Source organism: Asparagus officinalis, chromosome 6, assembly GCF_001876935.1.
Source record: "Asparagus officinalis chromosome 6, Aspof.V1, whole genome shotgun sequence".
Classification (NCBI taxonomy): domain Eukaryota; kingdom Viridiplantae; phylum Streptophyta; class Magnoliopsida; order Asparagales; family Asparagaceae; genus Asparagus; species Asparagus officinalis.
Genome location: NC_033799.1, coordinates 18209593 through 18225328, shown reverse-complemented (window position 1 = coordinate 18225328; position 15736 = coordinate 18209593). Strand labels below are relative to the sequence as shown.

Here is a 15736-nt window from a genome sequence, read left to right as displayed (position 1 = left end):
ATGGTATTAAATCACGTGCATTGCACGTGTGTAAAAACTAGTATATATATATATATATATATATATAAGAAAAATGGGTATGCTTGGTACTAAGCACAAAAATTTGTGCTTAGTAGTAAGGTGGCAATGGCATAATCTCTTTCACTCATTCAAATGGTTGCATATCCCTATGCACTCCTCAACCCATGTGAATGTGGTTCCCCATTTGAATGAGTAAAGTGAATTGTGCCACCTCACTACCAAGCACAAATTTTATGCTTGGTACCAAACATACCCATATTTCTCTCTCTCTCTCACTCTCTCTCTCTCTCTCTCTCTATATATATATATATATATATACACACACACACACACACACACACAATTGGGCCAAAAACCAATCCGAAACTATAGCCCAGAATTCGTGCTCATCGGTCGACTGGTTGTGAAAATCGGTCGACTGATAACTATACATCAGTCGACTGGTCGTTCCCATCGATCGACCGACCAGAACGAAAATCCAACTTATTGTTTTGATATATCAGTACATGATACTCACATATATGTACGTATTCGATCTCAAATCGATTTCAAACATGCTAGTTCATCCCAAAATAGTTTCAAACATGATAAAACTCATATTTTATCATTTTAAAATAATATTTTGAAATTTACGGGGTTTTACATACGGTACGCTAGGGTGCATGGTATGCTTTAGAATCGGTTCTTAAATATAGGAGTCAGAGGTTTTACAAGAGTCAAATTTAACAAATATGCTAGTTGAAATCAGGTATGTTAAAAAACCTTGGCAATCATGTTACAATAAGGTACGCATACTTTATTTGCTTAATTTCTTGCGTGTTTTGTTGTTTATTCTTTTAAAAAAATATTTTTTAATATTTTAACTGGTTTGAATTCTAAATCTGGTTGCTGGAGTTGGTGAATCGGGTTATGCACCACACGTATCTGGGATGATTGAACCTAGGTCATGGTTCATTGTAGCACCCTAAGTTCTTGACTTCTATGGTGGGTTGGGTCTAATCGGGTTGAGGGGATCACTTCATGGCAATGTTTTAAATATTGGATGTCGGGTTCATGTCGGACGACTGAAATCATGTCAGATAACGAAAATCGGGGATATATCGGTGGATATAGACTAAATATCGGATTGTCATATCGGGTGATGCGCATATGTATAATATCATGTCCTAAATGTAATCTAAGCATTCCTAAATTCAATATAAGCATATTTCATGGCAAGATTTTAAATATCGGATGTCGAGTTCATGTCGGACGACTGAAATCCATGTCGGATAGCGAAAATCGAGGATATATCGGGCACTGTTTTAAAAAACCTGTCTAGTCCGCTTAGACGTACGCCTAGGCCTAGGTGGTATCTAGGCCGCCTAACTAGCGTCTAGGCCGTATTTAGGCTGTCCATCTAGATTTTACGAACGTTTAGGAGAGCATTGTCTGTTTACGTGGATTGCACCCTGCAGGCATTGGTTGTGATTTTATGTGTTATAACCTACACGTTCTCCAAACTCCATTAACCTCCAAATATGAACCTCCACTACCTCCTCCGACCTTCAGCAAAACCTCATCGATCACCACTTAAATGAAGAAAGAAATCCGTCTAGACATCAGTCTGGCATCTAAGCTTTCTATAACATTGACATTCACTATCAATTATTGTAATTAAAAATAAAAAAAGAAAACATCTTAGGCTCTAGTATTGTTAATTATTATTTTGGCTATTTAGTATCTAAGTATGCATGATTTATTGTGGAACTAAGATTGCTATCTTTTTTTAAAAAATTATATGAATTTAATACATATTTTTATCAATTATTATAATTAAACAATTTAAAAATAGTCAAACATCTTAGGCTCTAGTATCTTTAACATTGACATTCACTATCAATTATTATATCGGCTCTTTTCCTTTCGATGAAGTTGATCCTGATTTCTTCTTTCTTTTATACATTTGTAACCTTCCACTCTTTCTCTTCCTTGGTTTAGCTCCCGAAATATCTCCAACTTGCCTAAAAGTTGAACACTCCTGGAAATACTTCATCATCACTATTATTCTCCTCCTCACCCGACAACCATTCGGTGACTCTTTTCTCATCATCGTAGGCAGATAAAGGATATCTATTTAGGACGGTATGCTTGTTCTTCAACTTTGCATTGAACTTGACAAAGACTAAGTCATTAAAGTTTTTTATGAGTTAGTCTATTCCTCTTCTTCGTATGAATCTACAAAAGAAAATCATGAATTAGCATAAAAAACTAATCATCAAATACTACAATACAAGCCTAGAAGATGATTAAAATTTAAGAAATAATATTACCATCTCAAATGTACTCCAATTTCTTTCACAAGCCAAAGAACTAGTTGTCAAGCCCAAAATCTTCATTGCCATCTTCTTTAACTCGGGAGTATCGTTTCCATAAAGCCTCCACCAAGTAACTAGTCAATTCATAATTGAAAAAATTTAGTAACTTATAAATTCAAAAAAGAGGTCAATGAATTAATTTGAATGAGAACATAAATTTACCCGGACAATCACCAGTAGCACTTCGTCTCGCAAATTGATCCCCAAATGACCCTAGGTGTTCTTGATAATTAGGTATTTGATCTACAAAGTGAAAGTCGCATGGTCATCGGGAAAGAATCTATACACACTTGACTATAGCATTCATGAAGCTTCCGTCACCTTCAATGTCCGTGTTAGCCGGGTAATAGTAAAAAAGATTAAAAAAGTAACCCGTTTTATGTAGCGTTTCACAAAGATTCTTCTTAATCTCGGCTCAATCATGGACAAAATGGGATTGTACTTCTCATCATTCCCAAAGGCCACTTTCAACTCTTACATAGCCACCAACATGTCCCTATATATAAATCTCATCGAACCGATTTTATCACCATCCGCTCTTCGAAGAATCTTCACTAGAGGGGTGAATACTTTGAGAGTAAAGTCTATATTATCCCAAAACTTATTGCTAGCAATTATCTCCGCAACCTACAAACATACAAATAAATCCAATCAATGAAATATAAATGGTCAAATGAATAAAATGAATGCAATTAAAAAATTTAATTGAAAATATACATTTTTGCCCACTGATGTTCTTGAAAGGCTACAATCTGTCCATTGGTAAGAGATAAACATTTGCCTCATCTCTTTCTTATGATCTCTTAATGACTGTAGAGAAAGGAACGTCATAGCAAACCTCGTAACTTCAGGTCTCACAAGATCACCCATAGTGAACTCCCTAAATAATTGAAGAGGTTTAGTGTGATTATATATGAACACTGATACACTCCTCCCCATTAAAATGGCATTACGAATGAGTTTTAGCTTAGCTATATCACACAACATCAAGTTCATTGTGTGTGCAGCACAAGTACTCAAGTAGTCCAAAATATATTTGGCCTATTCTCAATCAACAACTTAGAAGCCGTCATATTGTTTGAAGCTCCATCAGTGACTATCTGTATCACATTTGCCTCCCCTATCTGATCAATAGCATTGTCTACAAAATCACAGATATACTTAGCATCGTGCTTATCGGCCGATGCATCATGTGATGGCAAAAAACAAGCTATCCCAGCAGAATGTGCAACTATGTTCATGATGCTTCTAGACTTCTAATCACTCCATGCATCGGTCATTAACGAGCAACTATTGACAACACAAGTCCTTTTAAAATTTTTAACAATTTCTTTTGTCTCTTCAACTTCTTTTTGCAAACATGTCTCACTCAGTTCATACATGGATGGAGCTTACAAATTACTTCCAAACAAGCCAATAGCTTGTAGCCTTTGATGGAAATAGGGAAGCGTGACGGTATGAAATGGAAAGAGGGAAGCATCGCTGTCCATCATTGGTTGTTTTCCTTTTTCTACTATTTGGGCAATCTCTTCGGGAGAATGAGCGGCGAAGGAGTTCATTGGTCCAATCACCTTGTGGGAGGATGATGAGCTTCTTTGACTGCTTAATGAGATGGAGTTATGCTCCTCCTCATCCTCCCCAATATGCACCTCCCTCAACAAATTATGCATTATCATCTCCTTCTCATCCTTACTCTTCTTTGCATTGTCTAAAATTTCAGAAACTTTCGCCTTCACATCATCGGGTACTTTCACACACGGCGCGCAATTTCCCCTCTTTCCGGCTAAGTGTTGTTTGAATAGGCTAATCCCGCCATTGAGAATTTGAGTGTAATATTTGCATTTAATTTTACTTGTATCGGAACCAACTCTCTCCCCATATTGCCAACATGGATCTTTACCGTCCTGTTTTGATGTTATTGATGGTCTAGTAGATCCTTGTCCTTCAGACGACATGATTCTACAATAAATAACAAGACAACAAATATGGATTTCGACAGCATATTTGTAATTCAATTACTAACAAAAAATTAATTTTTTTTTACAGGGGAAAAGATTCAAGAGGGAGGCTTACCTGATTTTGAGAAACAAGTCATCTTACTTAGCAGACACCACTCAGCAGTCACACAAACTGAATCTGCAAAGTGCAAACTGAATCTACAAAGTGCAAACAGAAAAAAATTTATCCACAGAGTTCGATCACTATACAACTCGTAATCATCTAGAGTATAATTAGGATTAATGTAATCATCAAAAAGTAAAGAATCACCACCTCCAAACAGATAAAACTAGAATTTTCTTCCCTCTGTGATTATTCACTGTTTCCCTCTATTGACAAACATTGAATTTTATAAATGAATACTTTACAACAACAAAAAGCATGAAGCTATTTGAATATGTGATGTAACCAAAAAATAGTAAAAACAAGGGGAAACAGTGAATAAGATAAACAAGATGAAATCAACAGTAAAATCTTGATGGCAATAATAAACATCAAGAAATAGAAGAGAAACGATGCCGGAACCCCAAAGAGAGAGAGAGAGAGAGAGAGAATCAGACGAGAAAAAGAAATCTTGATGTCGGAACTTCGAAGCAAGAACTTTTCTGACATACCTGACGGCTGAAGCCTCAGGAAGCAAGAACTTTGAAGGCAGTCAAAGGTGGCTGAAGCAAGAACTTCGAAGGTTGTTGAAGGCGGCCGAAGCCTCAGGTTCAACACAGGTCAAAGGCGACAGCGTCGGCGAGTGAGAGACGAAGAAAATGAAGGCGGCTGTTCTCTTCCCAAGTTTCCAGTCGCTGTCCTGTAGCTCTAGCTTTTTGCTTTTTTCTTTCTTTCTATCGAGTACTGGGTTTGGGTTCGCAAAAAGTCCCTCAAGTTCAACACAGGTCGAATGGGTATGGGTTTTCGTCACAAAGTGACAAAACCCAAACCCAATAAGCCAACGAAGCTTTAAACCGAAATCTGGGGATTTCGGCCGATTTTTTAAAGGTGAAAAATCAACCGACATGACCGATATTTCCCCGATATCTCCGATTTCCTCCTAAAAACTGATATACAACTCAAAATAGACCGATTCGTGTTGCTCGACCCCTCAATCCGATATATCAGCTGACATGTCAGTCGATATTTAAAACATTGCTTCATAGCTAACAAACAAAACCCAATCCGACCTAAAATTAACCTGAAATTTCCCACATGCTTCCAGCATGTTCAGATCAGGTTGGTTGGTTAGATTTGTCATAACTATCTTGAAATTCAAGAACTCTTTAAGCAAATTGCAAACATTCAACAATTTAAACAATACAATTGTAGGTACAAAATTGCCTAAAACAATTAAGGGTTTTTATCAAAATATTACTAATACAAATACCACAAATCTTAGAAAACAATTTAACTTTCATTACTTACATAACATATAAATATCTTAATTCATCTACCTGACGATTCATTTTTTTACTTTGGAAGAAGAGAGGTGAACGTGGGAAGATGGACAAAGAGGGCTTTGGTTGAATCAAAGTACTAACGTATACGATTGTATGATATTGTAATCAAGGTTTTAAATATCGGCCGACATGCCCGACATGTCGGTTTGAGGGCTTGACCGACACGACATGGACGTTTTCAACTCGTATATCGGTTTTCAGGGCCAAATTGGAAATACCAGGGTCATATTGGGCATATCGGCCTATTTTTTAGCTTTGAAAAATCGACCGATATGGTACTTTTATTTAAGATCTGTTTTTTGTTATCGGATTTGAGTTTAGTGATAAATACCCAAACCCGTTTGACTCGTTCTCATGTTTAAGGGTTCCTTATGAACCCGATAGAAAGAATTTATGAACCCAAATCCATATATTATTTACTTTTTTATATGTTTAGTCTATAGAATTTATAAAGTATGCTTATATTGAATTTATGAATGCTTAGATTATATTTAGGACATGATATTATACATATGCACACTACCCGATATAGCAATCCGATATTTAGTCAATGTCCCTCGATATATCCCCGATTTCCGCTATCCGATATGGATTTCAGTCATCCGACATGAACCCGACATCCGCTATTCAAAACCTTGATTGTAATAGCATTTGAGGTATTTAACTAACTACCCCCAAAAGTTAGCTTAACCCAATCCATTAAAAAAAATCCAACCCAAGCTTCTCAACCCATGTCCAACCCAGCCCCATTTTTTTACACGAGTTGAGTTTGGGTTAACCCAACCCCTTTATATCCTTATATAGAAGTTGTTATTGCGGATAATCGATGGTATCGTCATATAAGACGACTTTTGGATGGTCAAGTCTATGCTTGGAATCCAGCATGATATGGCCAATGTATACTGATAACAACTGATGCTTCAAAACTCGCTTTTAACTTGCTCTTAATTGTCTGACTAACTGATCAGCCTTAGATCTGGTCATATATAAGTAGATTATGAAGATAGGATATCTTAGAAAATAGCTGTATGCTATCTGCTAAGCAATATTGTACTTATGGAGTGGTCATGATCCATGGAGGTGGATCTAAATACTATATTTCTAGTTTCTAATAGGAGAAAAGAACTCCGGGATAGAGACGGCCAAGGAATCGGTTCCTTCTAGGTCTTAAGTTTGATCTTTCACCATCCAAAATGTAGGTCCCTGAGAATTGACCAGCAGTTGACAGAGGGAAGCACATATGGCCGAGATTAGGTGTGTAAGAGGCACAAATACCTACAATAAGTGGAATTCCACTTTCTACTGTAGATGATAAAGAGGGAGGGGAATATGTAAATTTATGAGGAAAACATAAGATTGAGAGCAGCTGAAACAGAAGAACAGGAAGGCTACTGGTTCATAAAATCTGAGAATTCAGGATTGCTAATGTTTTGTAGAAAAAATATTTATAAGAAGAAATCATCTGATTGCATAAAAGGACAAAATGAAAGAGTAGAAGACCTCCGAAACACTGGAATGTGTTGGAGATGCTTCTGAAATAGCTTGGCTATGAGGATGTAACCTTGGTATCCAAGAGTTGGCATGGTTGGCGCTCGAGTAGGTTGTGTGTACTTCTAAGGCACATTATTTTCTGATTCCTTATAACACTGCCATTTGGAACCTTTTTCCCCTACAGGGACCATGTTTCGTGCCTCAAGTCACCCTAGGTTACTTTTCTTTGTAGTGGATTATGCCTTTTCTGATTCTTGTATTCTTTTAGGTTTTGTGCAGGCTTAATGGAAGTTATTTTATGGCGACGGTGTGCTTGCAGGTATCAAAAATCAGATTTGGTGAAACTTGATGTCCTCCTCAACGGCCAACCCGTTGATGCATTGGCATCTATTGTCCACAATTTGAACGCACAAAGGATTGGACGCCAGTTGGTTGAAAAGCTAAAAGAGTTCATAGACAGGTATTCTCAGCTTTTAGTTCAGATCTCACATATACTTTCAGTAATCATTTTGTTTTTTTATTACTCATTTTGATATGAATTGATAGGCAAATGTTTGAGATAACGATACAAGCTGCAATTGGTTCGAAGGTTATTGCAAGGGAGAGGTATGCAACCCATACAACAACTACTTTCCTGGGTTTAGTGAAATATTTATCTTATGGAGACCTACCACGCTTTTTCCCATGCATATTTGTGTTTCTCATAGAGCTATTCAAGAACTGCTAATGCATGTTTATACATATAGAACTAATGCAGATAGGCCTACTTATCGCCCATTGAACTTTTGGTAAATAATTCTACATGTCCGATTACACATTAGTAGGATTTAAATGAACTGAGTGACAGATAATATGCTTAACCACACTGTGCTAGAAAACAGCTAGGAAACCCAAAAGCTGAAATTTAAAGAGCAATATGTGCATATTTTCAACATATTTATTTAACATAAGCAAGGAAATTTAAGCGATTAGGTTGCTCATCCCGAAATGGTATTCTTTACTAAGTTGTAGCATGACATGGAGTCTATATGTCAAGTCCAAAAATCAAACTTCCAAAATATTGTAGCACCTAAAGTAAAATGTCCTACATTTTGTAGCATAATGGGGACTAGAATGACCTTTGACATCTTCTCTCGTTAATCCCAGCATAATTCTTTTGAATGCTTGAATTTATTTGTTTTCGTCAAGGTTTTAAATGTTGGATGTTGGGTTCATGTCGGACGGCTGAAATCCATGTCGGATAGCGAAAATCGGGGATATATCGGGGGACATAGACTAAATATCGGATTGCCATATCGGGTGGTGCACATATGTATAATATCATGTCCTAAATGTAATTTAAGCATTCCTAAATTCAATATAAGCATACTTTATAAATTCTAGAGGCAGCGCCTGCGATGGGTGGATTCCTCGCAGGGAGGCAGTGTTGGTGCTCTTATTCTTCGTATGTTCGGGGTCCTTCGGATGAGTCACCGATCACCTTGCCGCCCTCGGGTTCGGTTGGGGTTCAGATTTTGGGGCGCAACGGGAGATGAACGATGGGGGTCTGAGATGGAGGTGGGGGAAGGTCGTCGTCGTTCACAAAAGGAGTGATCGGTTCCCAAGTTCGTTGTAGCCCTAATTTTTTTTTCTTTCTATCGGGTTTATAAGAAACCCTTAAATATGAGAACGGGTCAAACAGGTTTGGGTTTTTATCACTAAACTCAAACCCGATAACAAAAAACAGATTTAAAAAAGGGGTCATATTGGCCGATTTTTCAAGGCTGGAAAATCGGCTGATATGCCCGATATGACCCCGATATTTCCGATTTGGCCCTGAAAATCGACATACGAGTTAAAAACGCTCATGTCGTGTCGCTCAAGCCCTCAAACCGACATGTCGGCCAACATTTAAAACCTTGGTTTTCATCGCAGAAATTATAGTTCTAACCACAAAGTAGTATAACAAAGTTTGTAAAACCAACAATTACTAGTACTCGATAAAATCACCATTCCTTTTTAATGAAAAAGGGCCCTAGCGCTAGCATTAATGTCAATACTCAAGGATACCAAGGGAATTCCTTTTATTGCTGAGACAAAAATCTTCATACTCATGTTGGCAGGTGCCACAACCTTGCGTTCAGTTTCAACCTGCTAGCTGAAGTAAATAGTAATCCTCTGTTGAAATAAATTCTTGCTGAGACTGTGTTTACCTTACATATGTATTTGTTTCTTAGTTTATTGTTATCAAGTAATAATGCAAATTGACATTGGTATATGGGTGCACTAGCACAACTAAAGATTTTTACATCACTATGATAGGATGAACTTGGACTTTAGCTACTTTGGTGAAGTCGTACATTTATGTGCCAATTTGATTTGTAATTATTTACACACATTACTGGCTAACCAAGTCAAAAGGGCATAATGGGGACTGGGATGACCTTTGACATCTTCTCTTGCTATTCCAGCAAAATTCTTTTGAATGCCTGAATTTATTTGTTTTCATCGCAGAAGTTATAGTTCTAACCACAAAGTAGTATAACAAAGTTTGTAAAACCAGCAATTAGTACTCTATAAAATCACCATTCCTTTTTAATGAAAAAGGGCCTTAGCGCTAGCATTAATGTCAATACTCAAGGATACCACGGGAATTCCTTTTATTGCTGAGACAAAAATCTTCTTACTCATTTTGGCAGGTGCCACAACCTTGTGCTCAGTTTCAACTTGCTAGCTGAAGTAATTAGTAATCCTCTGTTGAAATAAATTCTTGCTGAGACTGTGTTTACCTTACATATGTATTTGTTTCTTAGTTTATTGTTATCAAGTAATAATGCAAGTTGACATTGCTAAATGGGTGCATTAGCACAACTACAGCTTTTTACATCACTATGATAGGATGAACTTGGACTTTAGCTACTTTGGTGAAGTCGTAAATTTATGTGCCAATTTGATTCGTAATTATTTACACACATTACTGGCTAACCAAGTCAAAAGGGCATGAAACTGTATGTAAAGGATGTAATCTTTAGGTTGCAGACAATAAAAGAATCACATAGGAAAAGTATGATTTAAGTCTCAAACCCAGTGGATTAGAATCACATGGAGATTGAGTCACCAACACCTTCTCCAATTTCAGAATACGATATTTGTCATGATCATCAGATTGGAGTTAGATTTGAGTTGATTTAGCTTCAAGAAAGGTTTAATATAATTTATTCTCTGGTAGGCAACCTTCTATTTGTTGGTTGCAACTTCCCTCTCAAGATATCACTTGGTAAAATAGTATAGTGCCATGAAACCCATAATAGTGACGCCATGGTTTACCTATTGGATGTGCAGTTTAAACTCATCTAAGCACGAAAATTACGAACTGTTGTTTAAGGAAGTAGGTAACAATGTATTTCTTGTCCCTTAAAAACCACTGCCTATCTTAGTTATTTCCTTATATTCTCATTTATTGTATCATGTTCAGTTTCATTATTCATCAAATTATTATTTTTTCCTTGTCAGTATTTCAGCAATGAGAAAAAATGTCCTGGCAAAATGTTATGGGGGGGATGTTACTAGAAAGAAAAAACTTTTAGAGAAGCAGAAGGAAGGAAAGAAACGCATGAAGCGCGTTGGATCTGTTGATATACCACAAGAAGCATTTCATCAGATTCTGAAAATCTCGTAAGGGTATATGGGTAAGTTTTAAAACCTATATCTGTTGATTGATAAGGATTTGATTCTTTCTTTTATTTTGCAAGGATAAGCTAAAGTGGTGTAGTGCTATTACTGCTCTTATTTCTGAGAACATAAACCTCTTTTCTGTTTCACTATTTTTATTTAGCATTACGCATTCGAGAAAACTGCTCAGTAGCAAGGCCTCATTAGAGATACTTATCACTGTGGCATTGCCCTATTTGGTTGCACACAAAACTTATAATATTAGTTTGCAACTTTTCAATACTAGACCACAAATATCGATTGTCAGGACATTTTTGCTTTTTGTTTTTTTTTTTTTTTTTGCAGCTTGAAAAATACCATGATTGATTGTAGGCTGCTCTTCCAATTCTATGAAAGTAAGGAGAATATAAAGCCCATGCAAGTTGATGATTATCTCTTGCATTGATTCACATCCAACAAGCATGATTTAATTCTAGGTGAACTCTGATTATCTTGCTGATACCAGTCGTATGTAATAACATCAAGTGATCTTTAAGCACACCGCACAAGTAAATATGCGCCAAGCACAAAAAAGAACAAGAACCTAGTATTTTGGAGGTATTTATATACATTGAGACTAGAATGCCTTTGTTCAGAAGTAATTACCTGTTTATTGATATTGACCAGATTGAAACATATAAGTACAAATACAATAGAACTGAGCTAGGCTACTATTAGTGTATCCAAATGTGGATATCATACATCCAAATTAAAGATTTGGATTTCTGAATTGAAAATCTATCCCCTTGGAGGCACGTGGATTGCTTGAGACTCAATTTCTAATAGTTTCGACATCTTTTTAATAATGTTTTTTTTTTTTTTTTGGGGGGGGGGGGGGATTCTAGTATTGAAAATTCTGAAAATATGATTTTGACAAAATAAGATGCTAAGATTAAAAAACGTTGAGATCATCTGAGACTTTATTTCTAAAAGAGTTAATGTGTTGTAAATCACATTCACTGGTACGGATTTTCAATCTGGTTCCAAATTTTAAATTTGGATTCATAATATCCACATCTTAGATGCTAGCAATAGTAGCTCAACTCCATGTCAAACTTGTAGTCATTTAGATCCCTGTATCATTCACTATGAAGTTCTAACACCAGTATAGTTAAGGCCTGGATTTCTCATGATCATACTTGTCTTACTACCAAGTACTTTTCAATTTCAGATACTGAGGAGGAGTCGATTTCTTTCGGTCCAGTGATCAGCAGATTATGTTACCCAGAAGAAGCATATGATGACCCATAACAAGAGGAGTGAAACCATCTACAAATACTTTGAAGAATTATAAAAAAGGAAAGAAAAAGATTTCTGCTAACTTTTTGCTTCCAATTCGGAGGATATGGAGGAAACTGGTTACGGAGCCCCATAACGGTTATGCATACATGCAGGCGCATTGCGGCATGTAACATTTTTGTACCTGTTCGCCAAAATATGTAATGTTTGTATTACTGCGTATCATTTTCTTGAGCAAGCAGGGCTGTTTGCAAAAACCTCCGTCAAATAAAGCGCCACCACATACATGTTTTTATGGAGTTAAATTTTTTTTGGTTATATTGTGCATAAACGTCTTGCCAAATAACGGTATTTTGGAAAGTTTTAAAACGGTCAATTAACTATTTAGTACTCCTGATGTTCAAACTATCCCTTCACTATATTTATACGTCTGACCATGTGACATCAACGCGTTGCGAAGTAACCTAAAAAAAACTTCTTATAGACGTCTATTTATCGTAGGACATGTATAGGTAAAAGACAAGATAATTCTGTTCGGAAATGTGGTCGAAATGCCAATAAAAATGTTCATCAATAATAAGTGACTAATTTATTGTAGTACGCATGCGTCTGCAGGTAACCCAAACTTGGTAAACTTTTAAGCAACCACGCATATAATTGAAATATCTTCTGGTACACTCATGATAATTAGACAAGACCCAAATTAGACGTAAAAGAAACCCGAAATATTTATGCTCTAAAACTCTATAACATGCCAAATCTCACAAAAAAACACTTTGGCAACAGGCAGGCTCGGATGCCTTCCTTAAACAGCAACTGTCCAAAAAATATCACTCACTCGTGCAACGGTCCCCCAAAACAAACGGCAGAAGTCATGTGAAGAACTAACCACAAATTACAGATAAATATGGGTCTCAATCATTCAATGATAGGGAGCCAAGCTGAGTTGCAGCATCTCTAAGAACTCCCATGGCCTCCCCGACTTTCTTTTGCAGGGAATCTGGAGATTCAATGAGGTGCAGAACTTCGGTCTGATCCATTTCGAGCAGCATTCCAGTCACTTTGCCAGCATTTTCTTGCTCTAACTGTTGAACCAGTGGGTATAATTGCTCACCTAGCATCTGAAAGCCATAAGATAAAGTTAATAAATGTATGTGCGTGTGATTGTGAGTATGGAAGAAAACAGGTAAATTATTATCATTCAGAACTTGGAACTTGAGGTGGAGATGGGTTGGATATGAAATACTTATCATATATGTATTCGCTTCGCATAAACAGATACGATATGAATATGGTTCGATAAGGAAAACGCACAAGTTCATACAAGCCAAAATCAAATATCAAATATGGACAATGATCGGGTAAAGAGGAAACATAAGCGGACAAAAGCGGATATGATGACAAAGGATAAGATAGAAAAATGTATATAGCTAATGTGATACAAAAGCTGTATGGAAAAAACAAAATTTCTCAAATTAGAGTCGAACATGCAATTTGACATATCCAGAAGGTAAGGTTAGATTTCTGGATCATGAAAATTGGTCTCAAATCCATTTATTTCTCAAATCAATTAAATTTCAAGTCAAAACAACTTTACTTTGTATGAGCAATAAACAATTTCGCATACAGATTTAGATATTTTACATGTATCTTTATCCTCATCTGTTCCCTAACAATAATTAAAAGAGCTATATTTATCCTTATTGATATCCTATCAGATACAGATATTTAGTATCCACATCCGAGTAATAATAACAAATTTAACCATAATGTAAAGGAGTCAGACGTTCATACCATTCGTTGTTGCTCAGGAGGGGCAGAAGCTAATGCAGAAGCAAGAGCTGATATCGGGATTGATGGAGAACGAGGTACTTCCATCGGAGAAACCTGCATGCTATTAGCTTCAAGCGGCACTGGCACCATCGGACCCATTAGACCCTGAGGCATCATGGCTGGGTCCACACTGTTACGAGGATTTTGCATGTATCTGAAGCCCTGATTAGGGTTACGCTGCATCAACTGCATTGTGAAGATATGGAATCAGAAAAACCCAAAATTAACTACAACAACAAGTATATAAAATCAATATGAAAACGGTTGAATAAGATTATACAAATAAAAAACAAAGAAAGTGAGCACATCACATGGAAAATAATAGTCTCTAGAAAGACAGCAGATTCCAAACAAAATGATCTTCATTAGTGGAATGATAAGGTCAAAGAGACTACAAAGATCAAGAAAAATATTCTTTTTAGATCTATCTTACAAAAGATCATACATGTTCGTGCACAAGTTGCGACCAACGCACAAATATACCCACACAAACACCTCATGACACCCACTCCCATGCCAACACCCATAGGCAGTCGCGGGTCCAGAAAAATTTTATTTTTATTTTAATTTTTTTTTTTTTTGGGGGGGGGGGGGGATGAGCGTCTATTTACATTAAATGAAAAATTAAATATTATAAACATATTATCTTAATGTGAATGTACTTAATAGTATACTTTATTGTTGAACAATATAAATGGGCTTTTACTTTTCAATTGTCTAATTGAAATTGTTTATTAATTTCTTTAATGTTTTAGAGTTGATCGGGCTTGAGGGTGCAATTTTGAAAATTTAGGGGGGTTGGGGGGTTGGGGGGGGGAGGGGGGCGGGTTTACATGCAATGTATATAACGTTTAAGGGTGCATTGCTTGGCTTTGAATCCGCCCCTGCCCATAACCACATGCATAGGGGTGGTAAACGATCGAATCGAATCGAATACTAAGGTGTTCGTATTTGTATTTGTTTAAAATTATCAAATTCGAATGCGTACTCTAATATTCATATATCTAGTTTTTCGAATTTGAACTCGAATACTTGGTATTTGATAAATATTCATGAATATTTACGAATACTTATCGAATATCAAAGTATATTTATTCTGCTAAAAAGTTTTGATTTTCTAATAATATTAAAATTCATAAATAAAAAATATTTCTTTATAATATATGATGTATATATTTAAATCAAAAATTTAATAAGAAAACAGATTTTAAGTCTTAAAATCAGTATATAAAATTTAAGTAGAAATGAAAAGTGAGTTAAAAATATGACATTATATGTGCAATACTACAAATAATAAGGTGTGATCAAATTTTAAACGAATATTTAATAGACAAACGAATCGAATATACATCTGGCTAAATTCTATTCGTTATTAAACTCAAATACTAAAAAATATTTGTTTAGTGGTAAATGAACTACCGAATCGAATATGACCGAATAGTTATTCGAACAATTATCGAACTATTTGTTAATTATTTGGTTCATTTCCACCCCTATGCACAAGCTCACACACGCACCTATGTTAGTTTGCATACTGCATGCGCCACACACACACACACATACAAACACAAATTTAGAGAGGTTAAAACCTTTGCATGAGATTATAGTACACTTATAAGGCAGGAACAGCCCGCACAGAGTTTATTATACCTGTGGCTGCTG

The 15736-nt window shown here is 36.1% G+C and overlaps 2 protein-coding genes across 5 annotated transcripts in view; one reads left to right on the top strand and one right to left on the bottom strand.

Annotated features, from left to right (window-relative positions):
- The window catches only part of LOC109844268 (translation factor GUF1 homolog, mitochondrial), a 23275-nt gene extending 10729 nt beyond the window's left edge, over window positions 1-12546 (top strand). The window contains exons 9-13 of one of the 4 annotated variants that reach the window (XR_002247959.1): window positions 7581-7772; window positions 7859-7918; window positions 10805-10980; window positions 11309-11439; window positions 12174-12546. Coding sequence is in view for 3 of the 4 variants with exons in the window: in XM_020413233.1 (XP_020268822.1) it covers window positions 7581-7772; window positions 7859-7918; window positions 10805-10970 (418 nt within the window). In the remaining variant the exon portion in view is untranslated. Of the gene's footprint in view, window positions 1-4424; window positions 6178-7580; window positions 7773-7858; window positions 7919-10804; window positions 10981-11308; window positions 11440-12173 lie in introns of those variants that run through there. The other 3 variants (XM_020413234.1, XM_020413233.1, XM_020413235.1) reach the window with 3 other exon arrangements.
- LOC109846496 (polyadenylate-binding protein 3-like) overlaps window positions 12852-15736 on the bottom strand; it is an 11873-nt gene continuing 8988 nt past the window's right edge. Inside the window, exons 5-7 of the mRNA XM_020415757.1 lie at window positions 15728-15736; window positions 14036-14282; window positions 12852-13362 (exon numbers count right to left, since the gene is read on the bottom strand). The exon at window positions 15728-15736 is cut by the window's right edge and continues 272 nt beyond it. Coding sequence (XP_020271346.1) covers window positions 13156-13362; window positions 14036-14282; window positions 15728-15736 — 463 coding nt within the window. The 3' untranslated portion in view covers window positions 12852-13155. The remainder of the gene's footprint in view (window positions 13363-14035; window positions 14283-15727) is intronic.